General features: G+C 44.8%; 1 protein-coding gene and 1 long non-coding RNA gene across 2 annotated transcripts in view; one reads left to right on the forward strand and one right to left on the reverse strand.

Moving 5' to 3' along the window:
• Positions 1-587: 587 nt before the first annotated feature.
• On the reverse strand, positions 588-11,272 carry LOC139041517 (uncharacterized). Its single transcript, XR_011496806.1, has 3 exons — positions 11,208-11,272; positions 6,276-6,437; positions 588-722 (listed from the first exon to the last, which is right to left on the reverse strand). It is a non-coding gene; the product is annotated as an uncharacterized lncRNA (long non-coding RNA).
• A 1,082-nt stretch (positions 11,273-12,354) lies between these two features.
• The window catches only part of RASSF3 (Ras association domain family member 3), a 65,692-nt gene continuing 61,122 nt past the window's right edge, over positions 12,355-16,924 (forward strand). The window contains exon 1 of the mRNA XM_014830644.3: positions 12,355-12,604. Within this exon, the coding sequence (XP_014686130.1) occupies positions 12,494-12,604 (111 nt within the window). The 5' untranslated portion in view covers positions 12,355-12,493. The remainder of the gene's footprint in view (positions 12,605-16,924) is intronic.

Below are 16,924 nucleotides of genomic sequence, written 5' to 3' on the forward strand. Positions count from 1 at the left end.
CTATTTAACCAGCGTGCAGGAGTAAAAACCGTCATATTATGAATTCTAATCTCATCTCTTGATGTTAATGTCCTCTGTAGTCTTGTACAAGATAGTTGAATTTGTGGATCCAAAACCTGAGTCCCAGTGTCGGTTCAACTATGATCACGGACACATTGCTTTACTTCTCCAAGACTCAGCTTCCCCTCTGCGAAGTGGCAGTAATTACAGAGCCTTTAGGTGAAGCTGAGATAACTGTGTGAGAAAGTGCCGTGAGCATTTTCAAAAGCATGGCCTGAGATACATCAAGCTATTATTATTATACAATGCTATTTAGTTTCTCCATATTGAACTGCAACAATTAATCAAAACACCGCTCGATGACACAGTGAAGCCCTAGCTTTAATATTTTTAGAAAGTTTTGAAGATGAAAGGATGCTAAGGGGTTTCATCACAGGAGTTCGGATCCGGTCCGACCTGAATTTGTTTGTAAATAGGGTAACAGGGCAGTGATTGTATTCCAGTGGAGGTGCTAAAAATGGAGATCTTATGCTCCTTCAAAAATTTTTATTATAAAACTTAACATGAGAACCAATTGTATCATGAATCTCCACATACCATCACTAACATTCAGCAGTCGTCAGAATTTGCCACTCTTATTTGATCCATTCGCTTTTTCCTTCTTTTTCTCAAGCAATTCCCAGATCTCATGTCATTTCATCCATATGTACTTGAAAATGTTTCTAAAAAATATGAACATAAAAACAATGCCATCATTATCACTTAGTTTATCCCAGAAATATACCCATAATCATCTAAAAATAAGTGATTTTAGCAATACTGCTATTGCAGTTTAAGACTACTTGGCAATTATTTTATACTTAGAATATATCACACTAAGGGAAGTACAATCTAAATACTGTTGTAAAGACATCCAGAACAATTATTTTCTTTGTGTGTCTGATACTAAATATTCAGTTTGTTGCATTTATTTTAATGTGTTTTCAATTTGTAGGGGTTGCTTTTTCCCCCTTTTGATTAAACTTAGATTTTAATTATATAAACATTCACATAGTTAAAAACTCAAAACTATAGACCAAGATGTTTACATAAGTTGTGTTTCTATTCCCTGTGCCATGAACTGGTTCCCTCCAGCCCCCTAGAAGTCACTAATTTTTTGTTATTCCTTGGTTTATCCTTTTATTGCTTCTTTTAAAAAATATTTTCCAGGGGCCGGCCCGGCAGCGCAGTGGTTAAGTTGGCACGTTCCGATTCTCGGCGGCCTGGGGTTCGCTGGTTCGGATCCCAGGTGTGGACACGGCACCACTTGGCAAAAGCCATGCTGTGGTGGGCGTCCCACGTATAAAGTAGAGGATGATGGGCATGGATGTTAGCTCAGGGCCAGTCTTCCTCAGCAAAAAGAGGAGGATTGACAGTAGTTAGCTCAGGGCTAATCTTCCTCAAAAAAATTTTTTTTTCCAAATATATTGCATACTACAATCACTGTTCCGCATTACTCTATTTTAATGATTAATCCTGGAGATCATTCCATATCAGTGTGTTGACATTGTTCTCATTTCGTTTTATGGCTACATAGTATTCCATTTACCAATTGTACAATTGATGGATATTTGGGTTGTTTCCATTTTCTTATTGTTGCTATAAACAATGATACAATCATAAACTTGACCATGAGATATTTTATACTTTTCCCAGTGTGTCTTTGAAATTGTTTCCCACCAGAGGAAATGCATATGTAATTTTGCTGTCTATTGCTAGATTATCCTCCCTTGAAGTTGTACCATTTTGCATTCAAACAACATATGTAAGAATGTCTGCTTCCCTCACCCTCAGTAACAAATCTGCCTGACTTTTGGATTTTTGCCAATTTGATAGAAAAGAGTAGTATCTTGCACTACTTTCAATGTGTGCATTTTTATGGTGAATGAGATTGAGCATCTTTTTGGTATGTTTAAGGGCTGTTTTCATTGATTTTACTGTGAACCATCCAACCTTATCTTTTACCCATTTTTTGGGGGGTTATTGCTCTTATTGATGTTTAGGAACGCTTTAAGGATTATGGATCCAGTCGGTCCCCAGGTTTCATATCCTCGGATTCAAGCAACTATGGATCTAAGGATGCGAAACCCGCAGATACGGAGGGCCGACTGTATTCACTATTCTACGACATTTTACACGTATGAGGGACTTGAGCATCCGGGGACGTTGGTACCTGCGGGAGTTCCTGGAATCAATCCCCCAAGGATAGCGAGGGATGACTGTATTTGCTGTTTGTGACAGAATTTGCAAATACTTTTTCCTGGTTTGTTAATCACCTTCCCCTTATTTAAAAAATTAAGGCATAATTAATATGCAGAATTCACCCTTTTTAGAGCACAGTTCAAGTTTTGACAAACATACAATTGTGTAACTCACCATGACCACAATCAAGATTCAGAATAGTTCCTGTCATCTGCCTTTCACTCTGCCTGTTGTCTTCTATTTTGCCATGATTTTGTACTTTTTTTTTTAGCTCTTACAACTATGATTTAATGTAAACAGGTTCTTTCAATAAATACCTCATAGTTCTCCTCTGCATTTTAAACAAACAGATTATAAAGCCTGAATGTACATTCTACCTGGGGAGGAAAGGACTCATATAACTAATAAAATGCATTTTTTTCTTTTCTGTTAAAGGAGTTTCTAAACTTAGAAGTTAGAAATTCCTGCAGCAAAGCTGAATAGGATTGCTCTTTTTTGTTTGAGGGGTTGTGGGGCAAGCAGTAGGCTGAAGAATCGAAAAGGAATGTGGCAGCCTCCAAAAGACTTTCGGTCGTTTTGCTATTTCCAACATCCACTGACGGGGCTCAGCATAGGCCACCCCAAAACATGCTTCTTTGGCATAAGGATTATTTTGAGTTGAAAGCAACTGGGGAACAGCCACCTCGGGGACAAGTTCTAAAACCAGAGTATAAATTTCCGTTTTGAAAGGAAATTTACATTGATTAAGAAAATTTCCACTTGTAAACGCGTCTTCCGCTCCCATGCTGGAAAAAGGAGAACGGCGGGAGACCACTCTTATGCCTGGGAGGACTTGAGTCTGCTTAACAAACTTATTAAAAATCTTTATTTATAATACATTTCTAGTCACCTTCCTACAGCCTCCCCTCCTCCCACTCAAAGTCCAAGACCCCCACTCCACCCCTTGATAAAATGGTGTGTGATCCCCCATCTGTCCACCTCTTTGGGCTTGCTCTCCTTTTCTGTGATGCTCCCATATGCATGTGTAGTAAACCCTTTTCTCCTGTTAATCTGTCTTTTGTCAGTTCGATTTGTAGGCCCCAGTACTGGACCTAAGAGGGTAAAGGAGGAAGTCTCTTCCTGCCCTACGCCACCGATATCCCTTGTAGTTTGTGAGTTTAGCGGGAGATTGCATTTGGCTTGGTTGTTTTGACAAGGCCTGTCGGTGACAGCAAAGTTCCAGGATCTGGAGTCCTGTGTCCCAAGGCCCAGCCAGCGCGCATCCTCCGACTGTGGAGCCCTTCACAGAACCACAGGAAGTTTCACAAGAGATGGTCAGGCTTGTTTGTCTGCTCCTCGTGGGCTCTGTTACAACACAGTCCCCCACCCCCAGCACTCTCTCCTCTGCGTCACCTGACTGCTAGTTCCCAGATTACTTCCTCAGCTGAAGGTTCAACACCTTGGCCCTCACTCTGCTCAGCTTTTCTTTTCTCCACTTCAAGTGTTTGATTCAGCCCAAGAGTAGGTTGTGCTCAGGTTTTTGCTGGTGACCTTTTCTCCCCTCTCTGAACGTCCTATTCTCTTCCCTCTGTCTGTCTCTGTTTTACGATTTGCCAAATCTCTTCATGTGTTCTGACCTTGTGTTTATATTTTGACACATTCTCCATAGATTGACCGATTGCCTAACTACAGCCTGTCCTTATCATGTAATTGTTCTATGAGAGTGTTTTTCTCACCAACTAGATTATGAGGTTTTGGAGGACAGAGAACCCACCTGATTCTTCTTTCATACCTTGCCCAGTGGTTTCCATGGGGCTCCGCATCTAGTGAGGTCAGAGTTCGTGCTTAACGAAAAGAAAAAACGGAGGTGGCAGAGCGCGGAAGGAGAGCAAGGGGAGCTTTCCAGCTCCTCCAGAAGTCTGTGTCCATCAGCAATTCTTCTCTTCTTTTATACGGACAATTGATGCAGCCCAGTGTAAGCTGCCCCCAAGGCCTCCTCCAGAGAAATTCTGAGGCCATCATTAAGTTTCTGTTTGTATTTATTAAGAAGGATTGATATCTCCCTGGAATGCCTTTCCTGAACAAAAAGGCCTTTCTGTTTGCCTAAAGCTGGGCTTTTAAGACAGAGATTTCAAAGTCAGCTATCTGGGGCTCTGGGTACAGGTGCTATTTATTGAGAAGCAGTCATCAGATCTCTGTCTTGTGTTTGTGATAAATGTTCCATGTTTAGTCACAGAACACACTCTATTTTTCCATTCCTCACTCCACTTTCCAGCCTCCCGAGGTTAATTAAATCTCAACCAAAAATGGAAGAAAATGTCCTTTTATTCTTCATAGGTTACAAAATGAACATGTCTGCAGAGGTGACGCCGCTTGACAAGGGGGCTCAGTAGTGGATAGGGACCCTTCACTTGGGGACAGTATTCACCTCCCAGTCACAACTCAGCTTTTAGAGGCCTCGCGCAAGAGATAATGCAGGGGCCGGCCTGGTGGCACAGCAGTTAAGTGCACACGTTCCACTCCAGCAGCCTGGGGTTCACTGGTTCAAATCCTTGGTCAAATCCTGGGTGTGGACATGGCACCGCTTGGCACACCATGCTGTGGTAGGCATCCCACACAGAAGGTAGAGGAAGATGAGCACTGATGTTAGCTCAGGGCCAGTCTTCCTCAGCAAAAAGAGGAGGACTGGCAGTAGCTAGCTCAGGGCTAAACTTCCTCAAAAGAAAACAAAACATACCAGCAACTGCTTCAGTTTTTTTCCCCCCTAGGATTTCTTTCATTGGACATGAATAAACTCGTACTTTGATGAAGACAAACACAGTGTGTTTACTCAGTAAAATTCCCAACTATTTGAGGAACAACCCATCTAACTAAGTTTTAGTTTCAAATGCCCTTTGGAAGTCCTGTATCTTTGCCAAAATGATTCAATGTTAATGTTTTGTCTGGGTTTTTTTTTTTTCTCCTTTGAGGGAAGCTAGAGTTCTCTACTGTTTTGATCCATGGTGTATACCTCCATCTTTTTAGCTTGGCTTATAAGAGTTTTTAACTGACCTATATGTAGTTAATAGGAGGTGGAAATTACCAATGGACATCTTAGACCCCAGTGGGTTTGTGTGGTGCCAGATTTTTAAAATTTATGAATTTCTAACTTAAACAAGTTTTATTGTGACTACATTGGTTTCTCAGTCTTAAACTGATTTTTGCTCTGGAATATTTTTGCTTGTTTTCTATTTAGATTTCCATGAGAAAAGAAATTCTTAGTCATAGAAGTGTTAAGTTTTTTTCCTCCTGTCTTCAGAATCTTAACACCATTGTAAACCCAAAGTGCCTAAACCAGGATCGTAGTAGATTTTTATCCCTCTAGGCCTTATTGAAACTATTCTAGTACATATTGCCATTTTTAAATAAATTATTTTTCACAACATTGTTAGTGAGAGAATCTGTTTTATTCTCACGACTTAGGTTTTCAGACATTTTAGGACCCAGGCCCCCTACTCTCATCCCGTAAGCTGTGGATGAAGTTCCCCATAGTGTTAAAATGTAATTCTTTAAAAAATTGCAGTTATTACCTGCCCTTTAGTTTCCTTTTAATTTTGTAAAACTAAGAAATATTCCAGGCATACAAAAAATGCAGACAATACAATAAAAAATCTGTGTTTTCAATGCCCAGATAAAATACACGTTAACATGTTGCCATATTTGCTTTAGTCTCTCTCTTTTTGTAGAAATAAAGTGCCACAGCTACAGTTAGAGGTCGCTCCCCATTCTTCACTCTCTCAGACCTGGGGTGTAGCCTTCCCATCTCTCTGTTTGGTTATCTTTTAAAGGAGACGAGTGATCACCACTTGAGGAGAGTTAGTGTGAATGTCAAGGGCTTTGAGGGGCTGAGACAGAAAGTAAGATGACTGAGTGTCATCATGATGAAGGACTTTTTCATCAGATATGTGCTTTCCCTTGGCCGGTCCTTATCAGAGGAATGAGGAAATGCAGAAGCCTAAGATGAAATCTACTTGAACGCAGACACCAAACTATGGGGTTCATTGTGGAATACTCACAACAACTAGTATACTGCGCGCGAAATATTTTGGCTCATTCCAGTAGATCCTAGATATGTTGGACTGGCGAGTCTACTGATGGGAAAGACCATTTTTCTCCTCCACCTTCTTCTATACACCTGGGTCACTTCCACATCATTTTCTTGGATACTGAGGACGTGCCTAAACATGGAAATATTATCCTTATATGTAATCATATCAGTGAGCATTAATTGAGCTCTTATTGTGTGCCAGGCACCGTGTATTACATGCCTTATTTGACTTAATCCCTGCAAGAACTCTTCAAGGTGAGTACCATTATGCCCCATCTTCCAGACGTGGGACTGAGGCTTCACCAGGTCAGACAATTTGCCATGGGTCACACCATCTTAGCCTGCATTTCAATACAGGCAGTCTGATTTCCAGGCCCGCACACTTAACCCCCAAACACACTGCCTTCCAGCTATTATACTGTTTATTTCTGTTGTTGTCATGAACACAATGGTAGTTGATGCCACAGGTGCTGTTTCTGTCAAAACAGAAGAGACACTGATTGCTCCGGTCTAGCTCCCCCCGTGCACATCCTCGAAGCCTCAGCCTGAAGTAACCACTTCTGTCATAGAATTTTTGAGAGAAATTTTAGAACATCTCTTTTTCTTTTTCCTTCTTCTCTTCAAAGCCCCCCAGTACATAGTTGTATATTCTAGTTGTGAGTGCCTCTTGTTGTGGCATGCGGGACGCTGCCTCAGCATGGCCTGATGAGCGGTGCTAGGTCCACACCCAGGATCCGAACCAGTGAAGCCCTGGGCCACCAAAGTAGAGCGTGTGAAATTAACCACTTGGCCCCGGGGCGGCTCCCTCTTTTTCTTTTTTAAAACCATTTTAAAGATCAACCCTGGAGCCAGCCGTGTGGCTGAGTGGTTAAGTTCGTGCACTCCACTTCGGTGGCCCAGGGTTTCACCGTTTTGGATTCTGGGCGCGGACATGGCACCGCTCATCAGGCCATGCTGAGGCAGCGTCCCACATGCCACAACTAGAAAGACCCACAACTAAAAATACACAACTATGTACCAGGGGGCTTTGGAAGAAAAAGGAAAAATAAAATCTTTAAAGACCAACCCTTTGGGATGGATTCTATTTGTTTAAATGTGAGAGAATGACCTTTCTAAATTATTTTTAGGGGAACAATTCAATTGTCCTTTAGAAAATCTTATTTCTGCTTCTATCTGTGTCTCTGACCGATTCTACCCAGTGTTGACGGAGGAGAACAGAACTTGGCAGAAATATGATGAGAGGGCCTTTTCCAGCAGAAAATAGATAAATAAAGACAGGCTGGGAATATCTCAGTGAGAATGGTACCAGCTGACTCACTGGCTTAAACAGTAAAGAAAGTATTTATCTCCCATAACAAGGAGCTCTAATTAGGGCAGCTTCAAAGTGGGTCAATTCAAGGACCAGGCCAGTTCTTGGCATCATTCTGCTTTGCCATCTTTAACCTATCTGTTTTGTCCATAAAGTGGCTACATAATTCCCAGGTACCACATTCAGGCGTGACAAGTTCCCTTGGAAGAATAGACAGTTTTTTCCAAGTCTCCTTTCAAGGTGAGGAAACTTTTCCTGGAAGCCACCCAGCAGAGTGTCCCTCAGGTCTGTGTCTCCGTGGCAGGTCTGTGAGACCTGCTCCCATGAAAGCAATCCCTGGCCGGGGCACGGGGCCACCGTCACTGCCCAACGCCGGGCCTTCCGGCTAAGGTTGGACCTTCCCCCAGAGGGGGCGATTCCTGGACCAAAGCTTGCTGGCTAACAAAGAAGTGGGTATCGGACGTTGAGTCTGCAACAAGGTCTAATATTTGGGGCAAGAAAGACTAATATTTGCTTGGCCCTATTCTGTGCCAAGGGCTTTACATGGATTCTTTTGCTTAAACAGTACAGTAAATTATAAAGAGAGTAAAATGGGGATGGTGTTATTCCCATTCGACTCACAGTGAACCTGAGGCACAGAGAAGCTAATTAAATTGCTAAAGGTCACCCAAGAGTAAGCGACAGTGTCATCATTCAAACTCAGGTTGGCCTGACCTCCAAGGCCAGGCTTCTTCCATATCACACAAGTCTTAAGTAACAGGTGTCTGTCAATGTGACCTTTATTACAAACCTCCTTGATAAATTATCTTAGTTCCTAGTACATCTTAAGAATATTACTATGTTATGTATGCTGTTTAATGACCTGTTTTAAAGAATACTTGCCAATCTCACGAGGGAGAAATGTACCTTGTTTTCATTTGCTAGAGTTTGCATAAGCCTTAACGCTCTATTCTTTACCCAGCAACCAAAGGAGTCCTTTGAAAGGTAAGTCAAATCCTGTAATTTCTCTGCTCAAAACCTCCAGTGGTTTCTCATCTCAGAGTAAAACCCAAAATTGGAGTCCCTATAGTTGCTTTCAAGGCATTACAGGAACAGTAATCTTTCTGTCTCTGTTACCTTTTATATCACAATTCTTACTCCTGTCTCTTTCACTCACCCACTTCAGACACACTGGCTTCTTTGCTCTTATTCAAATATGCTACCACACTCCTGCCTCAGGGCCTTTGCACTTGCTGCTCTCTCTGCCTGAAATGCTTTTCCCAAGAACAGCTGTATGGCCAGCTCCCTTACCTTCAACACATCTTTGCTGAAAAGTGACCTTCTCAGTGAGAGCTGCAGTAACCAGTCTACATAAAACATTCTTTATCTTCCTTCCATGATTATGGGAGAGCACTTATTACCTTCTAACATACTATATAATTCTCTTATTCATTTTGCCTCTCTCCCTCCAACCTGCACTAAATATATATTCTAGTAGAGCAAGGACTTTTGCCATTTTGTTCAGTGATGTATTCTTGTGTGCTGAGATCAGCGTCTGGCAGACAGTATGTGCTCAATAAATATTTGTTGACTGAATGAGTTTTTTCATGTATAAATGAGTGATGTTATTTATATTTCTCCTTTTATTAACTGATTGTCATGTCCTTTGCTTATTTCTCTATTAGGTGTTCAAAGTTTTTATTGATTTCTATGAACTCTTCATATTTTAAGGATATAAATCTGGCAAATATTTTCTCCAGTTTTTTTCCCTGTCTTTTACCTTTGTGTGTGTGTATGTTAAAAATATTTAAAATTTTATGTAGTCAAATCTAGAAATCTTTTCCTTTGTGGTCTTCTGTTTTATGAGGACAAGTTGACAAAAGAGAAATTTTACTTATAAATTATTTAGTCAAAGCATGATGGGGCCGGCCCCGTGGCGGAGTGGTTGAGTTCTCGTGCTCCGCTTTGGCAGCCCAGGGTTTCACTGGTTGGGATCCTGGGCGCAGATGTGGCACCGCTCATGAGGCCATGTTGAGGCGGCGTCCCACATGCCACAACTAGAAGGACCCACAACTAAAAAAAAAATAATACAACTATAATTGGGAGGCTTTGGGGGGGAGAAAAAGAAGATTGGCAACAGTTGTTAGCTCAGTTGCTAATCTTTAAAAAAAAAAAGCATGAACTGTGCCTAAATTTTTTCTACATTTATTATATTTGAGTTTCTACTATTTGTGGATATGTAGTACTTAGAGTATCTGAATAATCATTTAAACTTTTTGATGTATAATCACATTTATAGGATCATTTTTCTCCTGGGTGGTTTATCTGGTGAGCAAGAAGGGTTGATCTGTTACTGAAGCCTCTCCTTTTACGCTCATTTAAGGAAAATGATTTCATATGCAGGATGATTAAAATTACAAAACATTTGGGTGTGTTTACAATATTTGCATATACTTATTAAGTTTTAAATATATTCCCCATGTAACATAGAAATAAAAGGTTACTAGGCTATAAATCTAAATCACTAGGATCTGGTGTCATTGGAACATTGATGATAACAGAGTCCACTCACAAATTCTATTCTGTGTTTGACAGTAAGTCCTTTCAAAACTGAACTTGGTTGCATACATTTTATTTATTCCACCCCCTTCCCTGAATTTTAAATGTTAAAAATGTCTAGTTGCTTAATGCGACATTTGAACTGTTACAAATACTACTTTCATGTACCAAATTTTAAATTCACATTCTTTTATCAAGAATACTATCAGAAAAATATAGAAATATAATGATTATGCTGCTTTTAGGAAACAGAATGCCAATTCTTCCTTCCTTCCTTCATTATTCAATTATGTCTTTTTGTTACAACTGATTCTGATGGTGCGCTGACAGATAGAAAGGTCAGTTCAGTCCTTTGGAACTTAAAAATAACACAATGAAAAAATTCTTTTTTTACGGTATGGTGGATCATAAAACATTTTAATGTGTTTTTCCTTTTACTGTTTTCCTCCAAAGGATTCTGAAACTGTTTAAAATAATTTGTTCCGGATGGGGTCATTTCCACCTTTCTATCCACAATAAAACAAGTTATTTAAATTCTTTAACCTACACATTACTCTTAAATGGGAGTATTTAAATCAGGATTGTGCTAATGAAGTAATGGAAACGGAATAACAAAAGTCTATCAGAAAGTCAGTCAATCTTCCTAGTCCCTTACATCCGGCTAAGTGCGTGGCTCACACAGGGATCAGCTTAGACTGAAACAATATGGCGTTGGAATTGCTGGTTTCTAACTACTCAGTACCGTGTGGCCCGGAGGCAGGCTTCAGTGTTGCAGAATCTTTAAAGTGGGCTGTAACGCCCAGGCCCGCCTCGTGGAGTTGCCGTGAATCCCTTGGGTAATTAACACACACTTTGCAAGCTGGATGTGTGAGTGAGCCTGAAGGAAGGTGGGGGTGGCTTGCAAGCCTTTTTTCTGCCTGGGGATAGGACGCCTCACGAGCCAGTGCTCCCCTTCCCGTCATCTCTGCTCCAGTTCTCCCTCCCACCAGCCCACAAATGACCATGGCTGACCACGGACCAAGCAGAGGACCTAGAAGGGGATCGAAGACCTACCGATCAGAATGCTCCCAGCCCCGCCGCCTGCAGCTGCCTTCCTCTCTTTAAGCCTCAGCTGCTCTGGGTGTAAAACGAGCATGAAATAGCACTAACTACAGAGTTGTTCTGAGGGTAGAAGGAGGTAATGAAAGAAAGTTTGTTTATAATGGGTGAAAATGGTCTTTTCTAACCCTTTCTTCCCCTCCTACTGAAACTTCTCCAAGCCTGCCAACCGCAGCAGGGCTGAAGCTTCAGAACAACATTTCAATCAGGGGTCTGCACGGAAATGAGCGTGCTTTTAATCAATTCAGTAACGCTAAGGTGTAAATGACTGGTACGTACAGGTGGCTGGGAGGAAAATTGTGCATTTTAAAGGAGTATTAACTGACTGGAAGGATTTAAGAAAATATAGAATCTGTTTTTGTTTTTGTAGGAGGGTGAATCGAGTTCCCTGAGCCCTTCACCCCAGCCCTGAAACCATGCCTCGTAGGTTTAAAGCGGATTGTGGGAGGGGGCATTTAACATCACGTTTGATTAACGAGTCCTCGAGCTCTAAAACTAGTTCACCCCTCTTTGCACCAAGTGGCCTCCCAGATCATAACGACCTTGGCCGTGCTTATGTGGGCATGCACCCTCGCTAGAGAGGAGGGCGAGGGGGAAAGACCGAACCTCAACGGAATTATCAGAAAGGGTGTTTTCATTCGAATAAACCCAACCCAGGGTTACCTCCCCACTCATCTCCGCTAACTTTAACCCAGGGGTCAGGACGGGGCGGAGCGGCTGCAGGACGCCCGAGGGTCTGCGCGCCCCCGGCAGGGCAATCTCCGCCGCCACCCGCTGCACCCCGGGAGGGGTCAAGCAGGGCAGGGACAGCGCAGAAAGTTCGCCGGTCCGCTCCCGCCCTCCCCAAAACCCGAGCGAGCGGGCGGGGGCGCTGCGCCCCAGCAGGCGCGGGCCCGAGCCGGGCTTTCCGGGTTCCACCCACGCTGCCGGGGAAGGGCAGCCCCCACCTGCGGCCGCGCCCGCGGGGAGCAGAGGGGAGGGCCGGGGAGGGCCGGGGAAGGCCGGGGAGGGGCGGGGCGCCCGCGGCCCGCGGAGCCGGGAGCCGGGAGCCGGGAGCCTGGCGGCGAGGCGAGGAGGCGGGGAGCCGGGGAGGGGCGGGCGTGCCGAGTGAGCGGCGGCCGCAGCTGCAGCAGGACGGCCGGCCGGCAGTCGGGGCGGCGCGCCGGGAACCTCGCGGGGCGGGCAGGCGCCGCACCCCAGCCTGGCCGCCTGCGCCCCCCGCGCGCGCCGGGACCAGCAGCATGAGCAGCGGCTACAGCAGCCTGGAGGAGGACGCCGAAGACTTCTTCTTCACCGCCAGGACCTCCTTCTTCCGGAGGGCGCCCCAGGGCAAGCCCCGCGCCGGCCAGCAAGTGAGTGGCGCGCGCGGCGGGGGTTCGACCCGCGCCCCCTCGCTCCCGGGGGGCCCGGAGGTCCCGGGGCGGCAGGACCCCCGCCTTCACGTGTCTCCTGGGGCGCGCCGGGGATGCCCGCGGGGAGGGAGGAGGAGGCCGCCGACAAGGGCTTCTCCATCTGGATGCCGGGGTCGTGCCTGGCGCCGGTGCCTGTGCGCGCGGGGCGCCTGGGCCGGGGAAGGGGGAGGACGGGCGGGAGGCCGAGAGACCGCTCTGCTTCCGCGCCAGATGGCTTCTGCCGCCCCGGGGGCCGTCCGAGAGCCGGGAGGCGTCCGGGCCACCCCCGGCGTCCTCCGCGCAGGCGGCGGTCGGGGCCTCCCTCTTGGTCCGTTCAGTGGCCGGCGGCCCCAGAGAGGCTTGGGGGCCGTGCGGTAGCCTGGAGCGCGGGGGGTGGGGTGGGGGTGGCCCTGGTGCCTGGCCTCCGCCACCTTCGCGCTCCAGGCGCCTCTCTGGTCTGGGGCGCTGGGAGAGACGCGCGGCCTGGCGCCCGTGGGCGTTCCCTGAATCCGGGCTGCGGGAGTCGGGGTCCTGCATTCCCGTACAGTCAAGTTTATGGTGACCCGAAGGTTTTGCAAACAAGTTCCGGTGCTAGGTACATGCCAGCGGGCGCGAGCCGAGCCGCCGGCCGGTTTCTTCCTTTTTTGGAGGAAGCACGCCGTGGGAAGCTCGGCTTGGGAAAAGATGGGACGGGAACTGGGCCGGTGTCGCCGACCGGGACCGTGTTTTTCAGGGAGGCCTCCCCGAAATGGGGCGCTTGGGTGGACTCCTAAGTCCGGCGCTTAACCCGCGGCCTCCGGGCCCTGGAGCCACCCCAGGAGGCTGCCAGCCAGCCGTGCTCGCGTCAGACGGGAGAGGGCTGTCATGGAACGGATTTCTTGCTTTTAAAAAATAACAGGCGCGCAGCAAACAGTGCTGTCCGATTGGGTCCTGGAGACTAGAAGCAGGGAAAATCGTTCAGGGCCAGCCGATGAGTTATGGGGGCTGAGAACGGAGTAATGTGTCAGGCTTTCCTTGCCAGACCTTTTAAGTTTATTTAAGCACTTTCTGAGGTTAGATTTCTTTTTAAGATTCGGAAATTCTAATCTTTCCAATCTCTTAATTACCAACCCAGAAGTGGGAGAGGGCTGGGGGAGAGGGGACAGTGAAGGGCGCGGGGGAAGTCAGGGGCCCTGCTCAGTAGCAGGGAGGGCTGCGCCGAGTCCAGGTGCACCGGCGTCCCCTCTGTGTGCTGTCGAAGGCTCAAGGCCGCGCTGGTTTGCTGGTTACTTTGAGTGATGTCCCCGTCAGCTCGGGCTGCTGTAACGAACACCATAGACTAGGTGATTGAAACACAGATACTTATTTGGAACTCTTGTGGCTTAAGCACAAATATTAAGCACAAATATTTATTTCTGACAGTTCCGGAGGTTGGAAGTGGGAGATCTGAGTGTCGGCATGGGTGGTTTGTGGTGAGGACGTCTTCCTGGGCTTCCTGGCTTGTAGACGGCTGACTTCTTGCAGAGTCCTCACCCGGAGAAAGGGCTGACCCTCTCTCCTCTTAGAACGACCCAGCGTGGGTCCACCCTCATGCGCTGATTACCTCCCAAAGGCCCCACTTCCAGATCCTTTCCTATTCGGGCTTCCTCATATGAATTTTGGGGGAGACACATTCAGTGTGTAGCAAGTGATCTTTTATTTTCTCGTGACACGAGTTTGCTGTGACGGTTGGAAGTCAGAAATCCCCTCTACCTGCAGGGGTTATGGAAGAATTGCATTTCCTTGTGCTTTTTTTCACTTTGCTTTTCTCTTTCTTTTTTGGCCTCCTGTTTCTTTCCCTTCTCTGTTTTTTCTCCTTCCATTTGTTGATGTTGCTGTCGCATTTGACACTGACTTGAGCGTGTCAGAGATGGTTGTGCTAGTGTGAAGTATATGTCAGAGGTGGCTAGTATCCAGAACACTTGCTGGCCTTGGATTCTCCAAGTGTGAGATGCCCCTTGACAAGGGTCAGTGTATCCAGGTCGGAGTTGTACAAGAATGATTTGATGCTTTAAAAAGTAAAATGTCAGTTTTTCCTGGGTTTATACCCATGCAGTGTGTCTGCGATATACTCATTAATTTCTGGAATATTCATCCAGCATATATATTATACTCATATAATGTTACTTATTTAGCATTCAGAATTAGGCAAGCATTTATGTATATTTCAAGGTATTGTGCTGAAAGTCAGGACAGTGAGACCTAGTTCTTTGTTCGAAGAGCTTAAAGTATATTCTGCAGCTTTATTTCCTGTGTATTTCTCCCTCTAACATAACACATGCAAGGTGCTGAGTTATAGGACTTCTTTGCCAGGGGGAGAAAGTGTTTTAAACTCTGACTTTTAGTGGGCATTTTGGTTTGTTCAAAGAAGTGACAGAGTGAATCTGTTAGATTTCTGATAAGATTTGTGAGTTAAGAAAGTAAAACTTATAAATCAAGGCACTCTAAATATAACCTAAGGTTAGATAAGCCTTTTTTCATTTTGTTATGCTGGTGATTGTAAGAATAAGGTAAGCACTTGTGACATAAAGGGTAGAAGTGAAATGTATCTTTTCTCTAGAGTGTTGGAAAGAGGTGTTGCCATAGGGATCTATTATTGATAAAAGTGAATGTTTTTGGTGCCGAACCACCTGTGGGAAAGCCAGGAAAATGTGGTTTCTAGAACTCTTGAAAATATCTAGAGAAAGCAAGATGTTTGTGGTAAATGCAGGATGGAGAGAAAGGGGGAGGAGGGTGAGAAATTTTTTTCTTCTCTTGCCAGGCAAAGCGGCAGTCCGACACATCTTTCTGTGTTCAACGATAAGAAAAATCTTACAGATATAAAGAAAATGTTATCATTTTCTTGTTTTATGTTGGTACCGTCTTTAAAAAAAAAGAGAAAAAAGGAAAAGGCTTTTAAAAACCTGTCTGAAAGATAGAAAGGGAATGTTCGAACATGTGGCCTGTTTGTGTCAGTTTGAATGTCAGCTTATTGCTGTATCCCCAGGGCCTTGGTCAGTGCATGACACACAGTGGTTGGTCAGTGAATATTAGCTGAATGACGGAATGCCTTCCTGGTTTGATAATAATTGGCTCTTTATGGGTTTTCAGTGTACCCTGTCTTAGGATTCTCCCAGGAGCCCTCTGGAGCAGGAACCTAATGAAACTCAGAGCCTTGTTAAGGGCTTCGCCCAAGGGCCCACACTTAGATGGGGGAAGGCTGGGACTCAAGTTTTCCGACTCAAATTGCACTCTCCTATTTGTTACTTCTTGGCTATAAAAGTAGTTTTAAAATTCGGTTTTCCCTTTGCAAATATGGACGTCTATGATTTAGGAGTTTCTTAAAGTGTTGACCCCCTATTCTGTATACATCTTCATCACGGTGTTCGTAATTCATCCTTGTGGATTTGCTATGTTGTTGTTTCACGCAGAACCAAGAATGTGGACAGCTGTGTAATTCATCCTTCTCCTTTTCTGATTTTCCAACAAAATCAAATACAGGACGTGTTCAGACTTCCAAGAACAGAGATGGACTCCAGTGATTCCTAGGGTGACCTACTGCAGCCTGTCTCACCCCGCAGCTAAGGTGCTCAGTCTTCTTCCTGAGCCTTTGGTAGTTAACAGGAATAAGGAAATGAGACTCTGTTTTTGCTTTAGAAGTCGAATAGTCAAGAAGTCTTGAAAAACCTGAACTTGTCTTCTGAACCACCCACACTTTTACAAAAGTTATATTGAAGATTGGTTTAATAGGGCAAGTCCGTGAGACTGCACAGACAGACCTCAAGGTTGCCCTGTGGATTTTCTCCTTATGGTAATATAAATATCTTTGTGGCTCTCTGGTTCTGTGTCTTGTCGCTGGAATCAACAGTAATGCGTTGCATTATTTTATTCAGTGCTTTTATTAGAAGTTTTGGCGATAGACCCACTAGGGGCAAAAGAATAACAGTTTGCAAATCAAAGGTCTGTTGGCTGTCCTAACATTTTATACTAACCGTTAGTTGCTCTGTGACTGACTGGAAACATTCCCGCCACTCCTTTTGCCTGGTGCCCGGTGATTGGCACATCTTGTCTTTGTGTCTGATACAATCTGTTTGTACACAGTATTAATCTGTTGGAATTTTGTGTTTGTGTGAGCAGGACTCACAAAGTCACATTCCTTTAACTGAATTTCAAAAGAAAGTTAGTCACCAATCTCACATACCTCAATATGAACAATACACTCTCTACCCCATTTCTTCTTCTGGCTAACTTGCAAGATTTGGAATTATTTGGAAAGCAGTGACA

Source organism: Equus asinus, chromosome 22 (assembly GCF_041296235.1).
Source record: "Equus asinus isolate D_3611 breed Donkey chromosome 22, EquAss-T2T_v2, whole genome shotgun sequence".
Lineage (NCBI taxonomy): Eukaryota > Metazoa > Chordata > Mammalia > Perissodactyla > Equidae > Equus > Equus asinus.